At 42.2% G+C, this 16,759-nt stretch overlaps 1 protein-coding gene and 1 long non-coding RNA gene across 2 annotated transcripts; both read left to right on the top strand.

Moving 5' to 3' along the window:
• The first annotated feature begins 3,358 nt into the window (after window positions 1–3,358).
• Window positions 3,359–4,384, top strand: LOC113091236 (uncharacterized). The gene is made up of 3 exons (XR_003287314.1): window positions 3,359–3,466; window positions 3,725–3,826; window positions 4,019–4,384. It is a non-coding gene; the product is annotated as an uncharacterized LOC113091236 (long non-coding RNA).
• A 1,386-nt stretch (window positions 4,385–5,770) lies between these two features.
• On the top strand, window positions 5,771–15,548 carry LOC113091229 (uncharacterized). The gene is made up of 6 exons (XM_026256648.1): window positions 5,771–5,906; window positions 12,912–13,090; window positions 13,205–13,298; window positions 13,389–13,733; window positions 13,826–13,943; window positions 15,403–15,548. The coding sequence occupies exons 1-6, from the start codon at window positions 5,835–5,837 to the stop codon at window positions 15,546–15,548; spliced, it is 954 nt and encodes a 317-aa protein (XP_026112433.1). The 5' UTR covers window positions 5,771–5,834.
• The last annotated feature ends 1,211 nt before the right edge of the window (window positions 15,549–16,759 follow it).

Here is a 16,759-nt window from a genome sequence, read left to right as displayed (position 1 = left end):
CCTTTGGCGTCCATGTTAGCAGTTGGTCTTGTCCTGTCCTGTCCTGTCCAGTCGGGGTGAAGTTAGTTGTCTACTATCGTTACCTGTACATCTCTGTGCTCACCCATTGCACCCCACAGAACCTTACCTGCTGTTCTACGCCGCGACCGCCCCGCACTGCGAGCTCCGATCCCCGGCTCTCCCCTGAGCCCAGTCAAAGCCTCCACCTCGCCAGCCTTCTGGTCGTTCCAGCCACGGAGGTTTCCTGTGTTAGTTTAACCCAGCCTTCGGGTCTTCCTTAGTTTTCATCTTTGTACTCCTTTGTTGGATTTTCCTGTGGCTTTCCTTTGTTGGATTAAAGACTGTCATTTTGCCCTCGCATTTGAGTCCTCTCTCTTCAATATCCATCACAATCATATATAACGGACCCAAAATCGACAACTCTCACAACCCAAACAGAAGCGCAACAGAACATTTTCAAAGCTAAGTCATCTGTAAATCTGTATATTAACTCTCTCTTTCTGTATCAAATGTAACATGTGTTGTACAAAGTTTTTATCAGTCAAGATTAATTAAATTATAATAAAACTAAAGACTAAACAGCTAATATACTTCCATTGTCATTCTATTTGTAGTAAATGTGTGCACTTTACTTGCACAATGTTTGATTTGTGTGTAATGCAGGCAGAAATGATGTGGTGATGTACTTACCATCAGTTAATTTTGTGATGATCTTCTATAATTATTAAATATTCTCTCTTGACTAATGTGTTGTCCCTTTCACCTATTCACTGTTCATTGTGTTTTGTCAATCATTTCATGAGGAACATGGGCTGTTGTTACTGGTGTTGTAAAATTGTGCTGTGTATGAAAATGGGAGTTATCCACAAAAGTTATTGGGGTAAATAAGTAGCCCATTTGACAGCTTCATGCTCTATGACGAAATTGTCCGATCCATAAGCATTATTTTTAGGGCTGTAGTACTCTAGTCCGGTCTTGAGACATTTTTCTGTTGTCTCGGACTTGGCCATTGGACTCGCCAAGTCTTCTAGTTGATCTCGACCGAGTCCAGCAAAAAAAATAAAATAAAAAATGTATCCTTCAAAACAAAACCACATTTGCATGATGTCGCGACTGAAAACGTGTGGAAAACGCTAGGCGCGCCGCTTTCCTTATTTCCAAAGCACTGTAATCTGCGCTTGCGCTCTAGTGGCGTCTGCTGTTGCTGGGCAACCATGACCCGCTCTCCATGAAGATGCATAAGTTTCAGCAAATAATAAATGTATTTCCAGCTCTGATATTAGATTCATTTAAAAAATGTCTATCCTTGATCATCTGTTTCTCCATCTTAGCTTTCAGTATTGTTCGGCGAAAGGCAACACAGTCTCACCCCCTCCTCGTCACATATCGACGCTTGGTCATTGCCCCCTGGCGTCAACATCCGAGGCAGAAGGTACCCCCTTTGCGTCGCTTTTCAACGCAGAGGGCCGTCCTATACACGTCCATATAAATCCCTCATCTTCGGATTCTGACGCAGGTGGAGGGTCAACCAACGAATCTCTTGCATGGACTGGAGAGTTTAGGTTTCACGGTCATAATGACAAATAATTTGGCTAGATGTAGGCATTATCTTGCAATAAAAAATACATCAGGTTTAAGTCTGCAGAGGATCAGAGAGGATAGACTTTTTAAATGGCTCACACCCTCAACGTCGGATTTTGACTCATGCAGAGGGTCAAAATCGATTTGCGCTCTTTATAATGAAGCGATTTGCGCGTTATACTTTTTATATTGATTTTATACAACAGTTCCATTACCAACGAAAGAAGTTTTAAGACATCTATTTGTATTTTCTTCCGTTTAGATTTAATTTCTGTTCGTTCATCCTCCGCCCCCAAAATAGATCCAAACTTTGCTTGGCGTTGCCAAGCAACACAGCAGTTAATCTACGACTTGGAAGTTCAGAAAGAGCGGCTATTCGGTTGTTAAGTGATGACGTAAGAAGCGCTGCTTCCGGGTCCAAGCCTCAACTCGTTTCACTTGAGAATACGATCTCAGCAGCCGTTTATGAGCACTGTTTATTCATATTAATAATTTAAGCTTAACGCTTTCAAACTTACGGTATACACTACAGTCTCCGTGCTCACAGCGTCCCAAACACAAATATTTTTTAGATATTTTTTTTATATTTATATTTTCATTGTCTGGCTATCTGGGACTTCGGTATGGAGTTAAAGGTTAAGATTATAACTTTTTCGCTAGTATTGTATCACATTGTGAGTTTATATTAGCACCTTTTGTTGTTTTCTCTTGGTAACTGATAGAACGTTTGGACACGGAAGCGCTGCTACGTGACATCAGACTTAACAAGCGAATAATGTGCATATTATAGTTCGACCGGAGCAGTTGTACAAAATAATAATAATAATAATAATAATAATAATAATAATAAATGTTCTTGCATCTGTACACTACTTCAAGTTGGCCAATCAACTACTTCAGCAGTTTTACATCATTGCATGCGACGATCCCATGTACCATTGCGTTTCTCGATTTCCAAACACGTGTAAGTATTGCACTCAGTCTAGAATTAGACATATTATATCTTTGCTTATCAAAATACAATTAGCTCATGCCATAAAGTTGTTGCCAGTTGTTGTGTTTGGTACTATTTTTGCACATTGTAGTGATGTCATGGTATTGGGATGGGCATAATATAAGCTTGTTGCACCAAATGAAATGTGTGCATGGTACTAAATATTGTTAGCTAACGTTAAAAATTACCCAAGGGTTAGGTACTGTTAATGACCAAATTAAAATAGGTGTGATTGGCATATCCGATTTCAAATATGATATTCTTTGTTGCAACTATGCAGCCTAGATGCTAACGAGTTGTGCCACAGTCTACTGCCATATTTCTAATCAAAATTTTGATTAGAATGTCAGCAAATATCCTATAGACATAAACATGTAAACATAATCCATACTCTATGTTCAGATGTAATGTGTGTGTGTGTGTTAGAATATTGTAATGTGTAGTTTAGTTATAAATTCTATACTGATTTATTTTTCTCTTTATCAACAGGTTCTCAAATACAGTTTATTATTTACAACAAAATCAGCAGCTAACTACAAAAGGCATTTTTAAAAGCCACGTTTGTATTGTCTTTCTCTCTGTTCTCACTTTTGTATTGTTCTCTCTCGCTCTCTCTCCTCTCCTCTCTTAGTAGTGTGTTTGTCCTTGTGCACTTTTGTTTGTTGTGCATCATGTCAGATCCGAACCGGCTCTTGGAGGAGGTCAACAGTCTTGTCAGCCAGGCAGAAGACATGAATGCACTCCAAAGGCTGCATGAGATCGTCAACAAGCAACTGGAGGCAGCATCAGCAATCCAGCCATCCACCAGCCAGCCATTTGTGAAGTGGATTAAGAGGGATAGCGAAGGGAACATTATTTATGGGAGGCCAAGATCCTCCAGAAAACAAGCAGGTCAGACTTTCTTTTCATTCATGTTAATTAAGATCTAGATTTTATCTCTAGATCTATATTTACCTTTTAGAATGAGATATAAACATGTCACAAGTCATGGGTTTGAATTAGAAAATATGATTATTATTATTATTATATTACGTACATACTATATATACTTTAAGGAAAAGCGATGCTAAAACTTTACCATTAATGCCTTTTAAACAAAATGACAGTGTATGTGTTTGTAATTGTAAATTTACAAGTTTTATTCTACAGCAGGTGTTGGCCACAGACAAACTGGAAAGACTGGTGGTTCCCTTCTCAGGGCTCCGGAAACCAGTGTGGAAATGACCTGTGACTTTTCTCACGTAAACGCTGGTATGTCCTATATTGACTCTGCACTGTGAAACTGCATGTTAATTAATAATATGAATGTAATACACATTCCATATTTTTGTGTAAGTACGATAAGAAACACCGTTATTACACACTTCAGAATGACTGTTGTTCGGTGATATACTTTTTTGTTTAATAACCTGCTCTTTTGGAATACTGTCCATTGTTTAACAGAGTCTTTCCTTCAAGAGCTAAGTTGCTCACTGGGTGAAGACTTAGATGACAACGAAACACCACCACAAGCCTCCAGTGATTGGTCATTAAGAAAAAGTCTTGTTTCTGAGTGGTGGGCGAAAGTGAGGCCCCGGTTGGTGGACAACATGGTGGCTAAGCAGCATGTGGCCAGTCCAGTCTGCCAGAAATGTGACTCCAGTCCAGCTATGATCCACTGTTGTGACTGTCGACCACACGCCTTTCTCTGTGCCCGTTGTGACATCAACATCCACAAGGCTCAAGTCTTCCACAACAGGGACTCAATTAGAGAAGGCTTCTTTCAGCCGTTGCCACCAACATCATGTTTTGTGGAGAAGGTTCTTACCCAGTGTGGTAAGTTGTAGTTTTTGAGTCACTTTTTCTGACTTGTTAATTCCAGTTATCTAAAACTAAATACTAAAACCTAAATCATTTCTGATCAAACAATTAAGCCATAAAGAATATCTGGTCTTAAAAAGCTGACATAGACTGCCCTCCAAAAGTTTGGAAATGCCCTAGAAAAGTGGGGTTTTGGACATTACATTAATGTACTGTATTTGTTACATAAAGTTACATTAATGTACTGTATTTGCACCAAAAACTGCTAAGGATTTATGTTGATATCATCCAAAACCACACTTTGCCAGGGGTGTTTCCAAACTTTTGAAGGGCAGTGTATGTTAGTCTTTATCTTCTATCCTCTAACTATTCTCATGAATGTTTATTTTTTTTCAAGTGTGTCTTGTACCCTTGGAGATGCCAGGGACAATATGTAGCTGTTCTCAGAGATTAAGTGTCATCACTGGAAAACCTACTGCTGTGGTTACAATGAATGGTAAGGAGAACTTTGGGGATGGGTGTCACTTCCGCTTAAGTGACAATTTCTAAAATACACCCCATCTGACATGAATCACTTTCTTCCCATTCTGACTGTCATGTCATCTACTGTCTTGTCCTGGTCCCCTATCCATCATGTCTGCTCCTTGTGTTACTTTCTGTGTTCCCCTTGTTTACTTCCTGGTTTTGTGCTCCTTTGTTTATCCCTGCCATATGTTCCTGTTCCTGTCTCTGCCCCTCACCTGTATCTAGTTATCAGTCCCTGCCTTAGTTCACCTGTTCTTTGCTGCCTTGTTTAGCCCTTTGTATTTAAGTCCTTAAAAATATTTAAGACTGAGTTTCCATCCAACTTGTTAATTCAAATTTCAGTTATGTGCATAAGAAATGCTAAATTGAAAACACCTGCAAATGCGGATAAGTCCCTTAATGCAAATATAAATCTGATTTGATTGATGGGGGTGGATTAACTCTTGATGTGAATAAGGCGTAGTGCAATTAAAGTTTATGGAAACAGTTTAATAAGCATATATGCACATTTACCATGTTTCAATGTTGTCCTGGAGACATTTTGATCCCAAAGCTGGTCAGAACACATCCCCTGATTAGTCTAATGTCCATTTTTAATTCACATTAAACAGCTGATGGAAGCTTACACAGATTCTTGAGCTGAATTTTCATTAATGCAAATATCAAATGCAAATAAGTTTAATGGAAACCTCGCTAGAGTCCTCCTGATAGTCAAAGGTTCCCACTTCAGTGTCAGAATTAAATGTACATATGTAATTCTTTCCTTTTCCCAGGCCGATATGATCTCAACTTGCCAGAGTTGAAATGTGAGGTATGCGAAGCCACATGGCATGCTGGAGTGGATGAGCTGGTCCATAATGACTTCTGGCCTGCTACTTCACAATTTTCTACAGTATATGCTACAGACATCCTATTTTCCTTTGAGGAGTTGAAGATGGCAGCACCTGGGATGTCCAGCCTAGCATTTCTTAGAATGCTAGATAAACGAACTGTCCGCTTTGGCCGTGTAAGTATTTGTGGTGATAATCTTAGAGTAACTCACAATTACAGTATGAGGTCAAGTACACATGAACATTTACACTGTTTAGGGATGTGTTAAATTCAGACCTTTTGTCACAGGTGTATAAACGGCTAGCAACCCATGCTGTCATGTAGTTTGCACTGAGTGTTTTGTGAAGAAGGGGACACACCTTGATGTGTTCTCCCTAATATCATTTGCTGATCACATAAATGCTCATTTGGAAACATTCTGGCCAAACGTTGCACTGGCTAACTCTTAAACAAACTGGAACAAACTGTAGCTTTTTTTGGCTAGAGATGTAGAGTGTCAAGTTCTTCTTCAATTCAGGTTCTTTTCCTTTGATGTTTATTATCAGAGGTCATGAAAGTGTTACGATCCACTTTCCCAGTCTAGGGTTGGGAGTGGGAGTAACAGAGTAACTAAAATTTATAAAGGAACGAATTAAAGAAAAACGTGGAGGAATCACATCAGTCCTCTGCTCCAGAAAATAAAACCACCACTTAGTAAGAAAATAAGTAATTTATTTATTAAGGGAAGCAACAAATGTCTTCAGGAGAGGGCCTGGCCAAAACAACAAACAAAACAGCAGCTGACTAGCAGGAGGAGTACTAAATAATCTATCCAAGTAAAAGAAAAGAAAATCAACAACAAAAGCTTTCCTCAACTCCCTCACTAACCAAAAACAGGGATAAACATGGAGCACAAAATAAAATGGCACCCTCTCCCTACGGCTTCCAATACTAATGATAAATCAAATAAACTGAGTTACAATACCTCTTAATACCTTAACAGAAATAACAATAGAAAATAAATGTGCTACACTTTGTGGCTTCAACACACCACTTGTGCACAGGAATACAACTCAGTTCAAAACACGTAACAACTACTTGAACCTTACACCATCAAGGGAGGAACACAATGCAGGTCTGGAGCAGGGGAGAAGTGAGCCTCTCCCAAGCAGTGTTCCCTCTGCCCTTTTGTAGCAGCACCGTCTGCCCCACACTCTCGGATGACTACCACCTGTGGGCAATTTGACCTGCCTATCAATTAGAGAGCGGTAGAGAGTGAGAGAACACATATGATACATAAACACACCCCAAAGGGTGGGGAAAACCTACCTCAACAATTAATAAAAACAACGACATACATCCTAGGGATGTAACACCCCCACCACCAAGAATACAAACCACAGTTTGTAGTAATCAGATTCACAATACCATATAGAGGATGCAAATGTCAGAACAATTTCATACTCTGGAGAGAGCATCTGCCATAACATTTTCAGCACCCTTCTTATGACGGATGTCCAGATTATATCCTTGGACAGCGAGAGACCACCATAGTAATCGCTGGTTGGAACCTGACATACGGGATAGGAACACCAAAGGGTTATGGTCAGTGTACACAACGATAGCATTGGAGTTACTCCCTACATATACATCAAAATGCTGGAGAGCAAGTAATAAGGCCAAAGCCTCCTTTTCGATTACACTATAGTTCTGTTGTACTCTCGAGAACTTCTTAGAAAAGTAGGAAACGGGATGTTCAATATGGTACTCATCCTCCTGTAGTAGGACCGCACCAGCTCCTGTAGCACTTGCATCCACTTGTAAACTAAAAGGCAATTTGAAGTTTGGGGCAGACAGGACAGGGGCATGACAGAGCAGATCCTTAGCAGCCTCAAATGCAAGTTGACAATCACCGGTCCATACAAACTTCTTGTTTGTACTAAGAAGGTCTGTGAGTGGAGAGACAACGGCAGAGAAATTGGGACAAAAACTCCGATAATATCCAGTCATTCCAAGGAAGCGTCTTAATTCACGTTTGTTGCAAGGCACCGGAAACTGGAGTATGGCTGAAATTTTTGCCTCAACTGGTTTAATCATTCCCTGGCCTACTTGCTTGCCCAAATACGTAACAACCCCTTTTGCAAACTCGCACTTAGCGAGGTTTAGTGTCAATGAAGCTGTGGCCAGGCGTTCGAAAACCTTTTCAATGGTTTTTAAGTGGTCGCTCCAGCTATCTGAATAAACCACTATATCATCCAGATACACTTCACTGTTTGGTACATCGAACAGTATTCGACTCATCATGCGCTGAAAGGTAGCAGGCGCATTTCGCATCCCAAAAGCTAGGACTCTGTATTGCAGAAAACTATCAGGGGTGACGAAAGCAGAAACTTCAGAGGCACGTTGAGTGAGGGGCACCTGCCAATAGCCTTTTAACAAATCTAATTTGGTGACATATTTTGCCAAGCCAATTCTATCAACACAGTCTTCCATTCTGGGTAGGGGAAAAGAGTCAGGTTTTGTTACGCTGTTGACCTTCCGATAATCAGTGCAAAACCGAAAGCTATTATCAGGCTTTGGAACAAGCAAGCAAGGGGAACTCCAAGGACTCTGGCTGGGCGTAGCAATTCCATGATGCAGCATATACTCAACTTCGGTCTGCATAACCGCATGTTTCTGTGGATTAACCCTATAAGGATGTTGTTTTATAGGGGCTACATCACCAACATCAATGTCGTGCACACACACAGTTGTTCTACCGGGCACATCACTAAACAGGGTGGGAAAAGTATTCAGTAACTGGATTAAATCTTTAGCCTGTTCAACGGAAAGATGACAAAGGAAAGGGGAAAGGTTTTTCAGAACAGCAGAATTCTTCAGAGGAATAGAGGGGATTGGGACATCAAAGCACATCAAGCCATCCTCCTCCAAGGAGTAATTTGCCACTACACCCACAGTGGCAATAGCGGCAGGTAGCGGTGGACACTCAGTCTGTTCTGCATTCACTTCATAGTGAGTTCTGTCTACATAGGTCTTAAGTCTGTTTACATGACACACACGACTCTTACATTTTCTATCAGGAGTAGCTACAAGCAAGTTGTTGTCATTTAACTTCCTTTCAACCAGGTATGGACCAGAGAATTTTGCTTGCGAGATGGAACCAGGGGTTGGAAGTAGAACCAACACAGAATCACCTGGGCGAAAGTCTCTTTTTACAGCCCTTTTGTCGAAACGCACCTTCATCCTAGTCTGAGCAGAGGAAAGATGAAGTTTGGCAAGACTTTGGGCTTTGTGCAACCTCTCACGGATAGAAGTGACATAATCATCGACAGGAACGGGTTTAGAACTTTGTTCCGACAATTGCTCGCTTAACAACTTCAGAGGGCCCCGAACTGTATGGCCAAACACAAGTTCAGATGGGCTAAAGCCAAGAGATTCTTGCACAGACTCTCTAATTGCAAACATTAGGAAAGGAAGACCCTCTACCCAATCTCTCCCAGTTTCCACACAATAACGACGCAGCAGTGTTTTCAAGGTTTGATGAAATCTTTCGAGAGCCCCTTGGGACTCAGGATGATATGCTGTAGACATTTGGTGACTTATGCCAAGTGTCTCGAGAGCCTGTTTAAAAATTCTCGAAGTAAAATTTGACCCTTGGTCACTCTGAATCACTTTTGGCAATCCAAAAGTGGTACAAAATTTGAGCAATTCTTTTACAACAACTTTAGATTTCAATGTACGTATCGGAACGGCCTCAGGGAAACGGGTTGCAGCACACATAATGGTCAATATATACTGCTGTCCTGATTTGGCTTTGGGCAACGGTCCAACACAGTCAACAATTAAGCGTTCGAACGGCTCACCCACAGCTGGAATAGGGCACAGGGGTGCTGGTGGAATCTTCTGATTGGGTTTACCTGCCATCTGGCACACATGACAAGACTTACAGAATCTGGACACGGCTGACTTAAGAGCAGGCCAGAAAAAGTACCTGGTAATTCGCTGGTAGGTTTTTGTTATACCCACATGACCAGACAATGTATTTTCATGGGCAAGTTTCAAAACTTGTTGCCGATAACCAGCAGGTAAAACAATCTGCCGCACTTCCTGCCAACCTAAAACCTCTTGCTGGGGCTTCCACCTACGCATCAACAATCCACCTTCCCAGAAGTAAACCACCCCTGAATCAGATGTATGGGTAGCGCTGCTAGCAACTGATATACACTTGGCTAGGGAAGGGTCTGCTTTCTGTGCTGCAGTGTTCTCTATCTACCTTCAGTGGGGTTTCAGGGTTTAATTTCTCACGAGCTACAGCAAGGTCAGGGACTATAGACAGGACACACTCCACTGAGTTAGGACCGTTAACCAAAAAGGAATCTGAGAGATCCACCATCTCCTCAAATTTCTTTGACTGGGCACGGGTAACGGCACAAGCGGGAAATGCAGAGGGGAAATTCGCTGCTAAATCAGGGTTGTTTGTGGTACTAGGTTTATAGGATACAACTGGCCTAGGAAAGACAGTGCCACCCGCAAGGTCATTTCCTAGTATCAGATCAACCCCCTCAACAGGTAATTGTGGGCGCACAGCTAAGCTGACCGGCCCACTCACAAGGTCAGACTTCAGATACACAGTGTGAAGTGGTACATTCACACAGTGCATATTAATACCACGAATTAAGATGTCATTACCGGTAAACGAGTCAGCGGAAAAAGGCAAGACGGTTGCAGATATGAAGGACTGGGCTGCACCAGTGTCACGCAAGATTGTTACCGATTTACAACTAGAATCGGGAGATAGAGAAACTGTGCCTTTAAACAAGAAAGGCTGATAACTCTCTTCACCAAGAGAGCTCGCATTACCTAGAGTTTGTACTAGTGCTACATTTTTGAGTTTGGAGGACATCCTTTTCTGTTTCCAAGCCTTACAGTCTGAAATTAAATGGTTTGGATCAAGGCAGAAAAAACAGACACGCCTTTCTTCACCACTCGCAAACTTACGACTAATTTTAGACTGCATCTCAGTTTTAGACGGGTGCACAACAGGCGAGTGCACAACCGGTGGGGCAACCAAGTTTTCTGCATGCATCAACGAAAGTTTGGCAGATGTGTGGGCTGAGAAGACATTTCTGTGTGTCAGCACAAACTCATCTGCCAACACTGCAGCTCTAGCTAGCATCGACACTTTTTGTTCATTTAAGTGAACAACAATCTTTGTAGGAATACAATTTTTGAAGTCCTCTAACAAGATTAGTTCCTGCAAGTCCTCCAAGGAAGTAACCTTGCTAGCCAGACACCATTTTTCAAAAATAACCCTTTTCTCTCTCACAAATTCAACATATGTTTGGTTGACTGTTTTCGAATGAGTGCGGAATTTCTGTCTATAGGCCTCAGGGACAAGTTCATATGCTCGCAAAACTGCAGACTTAACGATGTCATAGTCAAGAGAGCTTTCGATAGGAAGGGCAGAGCAAACTTCCTGTGCTTTCCCCGTTAGGCTACACTGGAGTAACAGAGCCCACATATCTTTTGGCCATCTCAACTTACCAGCAACACGTTCAAATGCAACAAAGTAGGAATCAACCTCCGTCTCTCTAAACGGAGGCACAAGTCTTATGTACCTACCAACATCAAAAGTATCACTGGAGGGTGAATGGGAAAAGTCCTGCGTATCTGTACTGCCAGAAGATTTTAAAGGTGATGAGACGGATGGAAGCCTAGTACGCGGGGATGGAACTGGCTTTTGAGCTAATCGCTTTGCTTCAAGATCCAGTTTACGTATTTGGATGTCTCGGTCACCCTGAGTCTCTACTACACGAAGCCTAATCATTTCTGCCTCACATTCTTGTTTTTTAATCAAAAGCTCCATTTCCTTTAACTTTAAGGCAAACCTAGGATCATGAGACCCCACAGAGCTGAGATTCACATTTTCAGCTGCGGTTTCCACTACCTCCTCAGACTGAACTGCAACACCACCCTCAGAATCCTCTGGCAAAATACCAGCATCTACCAATTTCCCAAACAGGTCATCCTTCAGCACTTGTTTTGTAACATCTTTTCGAATATCAATATGGAAGAACTCCGCCACCAAAATAAGATCTTTCTTAGTACAACGATTAAAGGCCTCTGTTGTAGGACAAAGAGTAAACTCAGTAAAGTCAAACTCCATTATGCCTATGACTGCAACACTTTCCTCTCCACCTACAGTCGAAAACAGTCAAACAATTTGAGAGAAAGAGCACTTACCAATAGACAATTAAAAGACGAGCGGACGAGCCCCCACTTGTTACGATCCACTTTCCCAGTCTAGGGTTGGGAGTGGGAGTAACAGAGTAACTAAAATTTATAAAGGAACGAATTAAAGAAAAACGTGGAGGAATCACATCAGTCCTCTGCTCCTGAAAATAAAACCACCACTTAGTAAGAAAATAAGTAATTTATTTATTAAGGGAAGCAACAAATGTCTTCAGGAGAGGGCCTGGCCAAAACAACAAACAAAACAGCAGCTGACTAGCAGGAGGAGTACTAAAAAATCTGTCCAAGTAAAAGAAAAGAAAATCAACAACAAAAGCTTTCCTCAACTCCCTCACTAACCAAAAACAGGGATAAACATGGAGCACAAAATAAAATGGCACCCTCTCCCTACGGCTTCCAATACTAATGATAAATCAAATAAAGTGAGTAACAATACCTCTTAATACCTTAACAGAAATAACAATAGAAAATAAATGTGCTACACTTTGTGGCTTCAACACACCACTTGTGCACAGGAATACAACTCAGTTCAAAACACGTAACAACTACTTGAACCTTACACCATCAAGGGAGGAACACAATGCAGGTCTGGAGCAGGGGAGAAGTGAGCCTCTCCCAAGCAGTGTTCCCTCTGCCCTTTTGTAGCAGCACCGTCTGCCCCACACTCTCGGATGACTACCACCTGTGGGCAATTTGACCTGCCTATCAATTAGAGAGCGGTAGAGAGTGAGAGAACACATATGATACATAAACACACCCCAAAGGGTGGGGAAAACCTACCTCAACAATTAATAAAAACAACGACATACATCCTAGGGATGTAACAAAAGTAGTACACATCCCAAAGTTTATCCAGTTTAGATGGATATTATCTTATTTCAGTGTAGAGTGGTCTTCAATTTCTTGATCTGTTTTACTGTTTCTGGTTTACTGTACTCTTTTGAAACAGACTGGAAAGATCATAGCAGACAGCTTCAGAAAAAGCTTTTTGGAGTTGGAGGCAGTCCGATTTGAAGTGGACAAACTCATCCAGGAAGACCACTTTAACTGCCCAGCATGCACCCCACACATGCTTGCGGTCTCTGTTGATGGAAACCGTAAGCACTATAGATTCAAGAGTGCAGCAAGGTACTTAAAAAATCCAGTGTTTAGATTGACAGTTCATCATTTTGAAAGTAACTTTGCTGTAAAATCATAATGAAAATCATATGAATATTAAAAGGCAATATGTGTTTCTTTTAGATCAGAGGAACAAGCCATCTTCGATGGTGTATTCATAGCCAAGGACGATGATGTAGCAAGATTCGTAGACTATGTCCATTCCTCAACCAGACATGTAAACTTGCAAAACATCACTATATTTACTTGTAAAACCATGTCCTACATAGGAGTTTGTTTGAACTGTTAGCCATCTTCCATGTTTTAGGCCTCTGGCAGAGGTGTCTGTGGGGGACAGTGGTCAGCAGCACGAGAAACGTCACAGAAGTCCTCCAGCAAAATAGATGAGGAGGGCCTAGAACTTGCAGTTTGCCGGCATGGTGTTCTTCTTTGTGCCCTTAATAAGTTCAGGGGGGAGGTTTTTGCTTACCCCCTGTACCTCCAGAAAAAAATGGCTTGTAAGCCGGTGAAATTCTTTGCTATGGATGTTGCGTGCAAGTACTGGCCTTACCTCCAGAGAGTGAATGAGAGATGCCCTGAGCTTCAAGATCTGCTCTCCATGAAGCCATTTCTATCAGTGTTTCATGCCAAAGCCCACGACTTCAAATGTGAGGTAAGAAAATGTGACTTTTCATGTGATGTTCTTTCCCTAAACATAAGATTGTTGCCACTTAGATTTATTATTTTTTTCTTTTTTATTTGAAGGTAAAATGGAGTGGGGCATACCAGGAGGGGGCTGGTTTGACTCGTGGGGAGGAGGTGGAGCAATGCAATGCCTTCCTCTCGAGAATTGCTGTTACCACAAAGCACATGTCAAAAGCAGGTAATGTAAACACACACAGTGTGTAACTAGTTTGATCAATCAATCAATCAATCACCTTTATTTATATAGTGCTTTAAACAAAATACATTGCGCCAAAGCACTGAACAACATTCATTTGGAAAACAGTGTCTCAATAATGCAAAATGATAGTTAAAGGCAGTTCATCATTGAATTCATTGATGTCATCTCTGTTCAGTTGAAATAGTGTCTGTTTTAATTTGCAATCAAGTCAACGATATCGCTGTAGATGAAGTGACCCCAACTAAGCAAGCCAGAGGCGACAGCGGCAAGGAACCGAAACTCCATCGGTGACAGAATGGAGAAAAAAACCTTGGGAGAAACCAGGCTCAGTTGGGGGGCCAGTTCTCCTCTGACCAGACGAAACCAGTAGTTCAATTCCAGGCTGCAGCAAAGTCAGATTGTGCAGAAGAATCATCTGTTTCCTGTGGTCTTGTCCTGGTGCTCCTCTGAGACAAGGTCTTTACAGGGGATCTGTATCTGGGGCTCTAGTTGTCCTGGTCTCCGCTGTCTTTCAGGGCAGTAGAGGTCCTTTCTAGGTGCTGATCCACCATCTGGTCTGGATACGTACTGGATCCGGGTGACTGCAGTGACCCTCTGATCTGGACACAGACTGGATCTGGTGGCCACGGTGACCTCGGAACAAGAGAGAAACAGACTAATATTAGTGTAGATGCCATTCTTCTAATGATGTAGTACATCGGGTGTTATGTGAAGTGTTCCGGTTCCAGTTTACCTAATTAATGCAGCCTAAAAATCCTTTAACGGATTTGGATATTAAAAGCATATTAGTATGTTATGTGTATGCCGGGTTAAAGAGATGGGTCTTTAATCTAGATTTAAACTGCAAGAGTGTGTCTGCCTCCCGAACAATGTTAGGTAGGTTATTCCAGAGTTTAGGCGCCAAATAGGCGCCTAAACTCTTTGATAAAGTGACTTTTCTCACACTTCTATGAGAAGTGTTCAAACTACAGCAAAATTTGATCCTGATGACAAGGATGTGGAACATGCTGACTCTGACCATATCAAGTAAAGCAGATTTACAAAGTAGAATCTTGAAGACAGTTGGGTGGATCGATACCTTCATCCTCATTTTATATGAGGTGAAAATCATAATGATAGTCAGTTGGAGCAAATACTGCACTGTTGTTGGTTGTGCATACCTTACCATACTCACCTACTGTCCTGCTACAGTGCTCAATGCCATTTGCGTGTTGTCCTGTGTCATTGTTCCATGCTACTTCCCCACTGTCCTGTGCCACTAACCGACTAACCCTTTCCTTGGAATGTAATCAAATGGCAAAAGACAGCAGGTTGACACCACGGTACTAGACTAAGTTATTGTTTCTGAAAAGTATTTGGTACCCAACAAGTCTGCACTGTTTTTCCCCTACCTCTACTGTGAAGAAGAGTGAAAAAATACTTTTCGTTCTGTTTGCAGGACGCACAGACATGCTCACAGTCATGGCCATGCGCTGGAATCAGCAAAAGTTTAACAACTTGGCTTCAACACTTGCCTGCCGATATCAAAAGGTAAAGACACCAGTAATCACTTATGCAACATATATAGCAACATGCGTATTGTAAAATATAGTTACATCACACTAAACATTTATATGTAGTGTTTTTTTTTTCTCTCACAAACACACATACATCTATATATCTATATGTACACGTGTGTTTGTGTATATATATATATATATATATATGTGTGTGAGTGTGTAACACATCATCAGACAGGGAATCCATTTTGCAGGCTTTATTGACAGACTCGAGGTCGTACAGGCAGGGATCAGGATCAGCAAACACAACAGTAGAGATAACCAGAATCGTCGTCAAACACAAGCAGAAGTTCAGGGGAAACAGGCAAGATTCAGAGTCCAATAAACAATCCAAGGTCGAGAGTCAGGCAGCAAAGGTTCAAGAGACGGTAAACAAGCAAAACTGGTAACAGAAAATCAAACACGGATAATAACGCTTGGAAATGTTAGCCGGAGCAAAACAAGACTTCGCGTTTGGCTAATGGAGTTGTGCAGCTTATATATCCGTGCCAATGAGCTGCACCTGTGTGATGATCAGAGTAGAGGTGCGGGGATGATGGGTAGTGCAGTGCGAATCAGTGTAGGTGAATGTGAGAGTCAGTATTCCGGAGATGGAGCCCTCTGCTGGCCAGTAGAGGGAATCACGGGGTTCGTCTCCGTGACAGAGCCCCCTCCCTGCGAGCGACTCCTGGCGCGAGATGGTAGCCGACGTCGAGGTCTACCGCGTGGTCGGGGGGCCGGTTTCTCCGGATGTAACCGATGGAACTCCGTGATGAGGTTGGGGTCTAGTATGTTGTCAGCGTTGACCCAAGATTGTTCCTCCGGACCGTACCCCTCCCAGTCGACCAGATACTGCAGGATGCGTCCTCGACGCCTGGAGTTAAGAAGCTCTCGCACTTGGTAAGTTTCCTCAGTCTCGATCTGGACGGGCTGGGGACTCTGCTCACGGGACCTCCCCTCTCCCTCCTCTCCAGGGGCCACAGCGGGCTTGAGCAGAGATACATGAAAGGTGGGAGAGATGCGATAGGTGTCAGGTAATGCAAGACGGAATGAAACAGGAGTGATCTGATGTGTTATCTTGAAGGGACCCACGTACCTTGGACTTAGTTTTTTGCAGGGTAGTCGGAGACGGAGATCTCGGGTAGAGAGCCACACCCATTGTCCGGGTTGGTATACAGGCCCAGGACGGCGACGGTGGTCAGCATGTTCTTTTTGATGGCGGATGGCTCGTTGAAGGTGTACGTGAGCTTGATTCCA

Source organism: Carassius auratus, unplaced genomic scaffold (genome assembly GCF_003368295.1).
Source record: "Carassius auratus strain Wakin unplaced genomic scaffold, ASM336829v1 scaf_tig00214145, whole genome shotgun sequence".
NCBI classification, from domain to species: domain Eukaryota; kingdom Metazoa; phylum Chordata; class Actinopteri; order Cypriniformes; family Cyprinidae; genus Carassius; species Carassius auratus.
The sequence above is the reverse complement of the archived record's forward strand: the minus strand, read 5'-3'. Positions and strand labels throughout refer to the sequence as shown.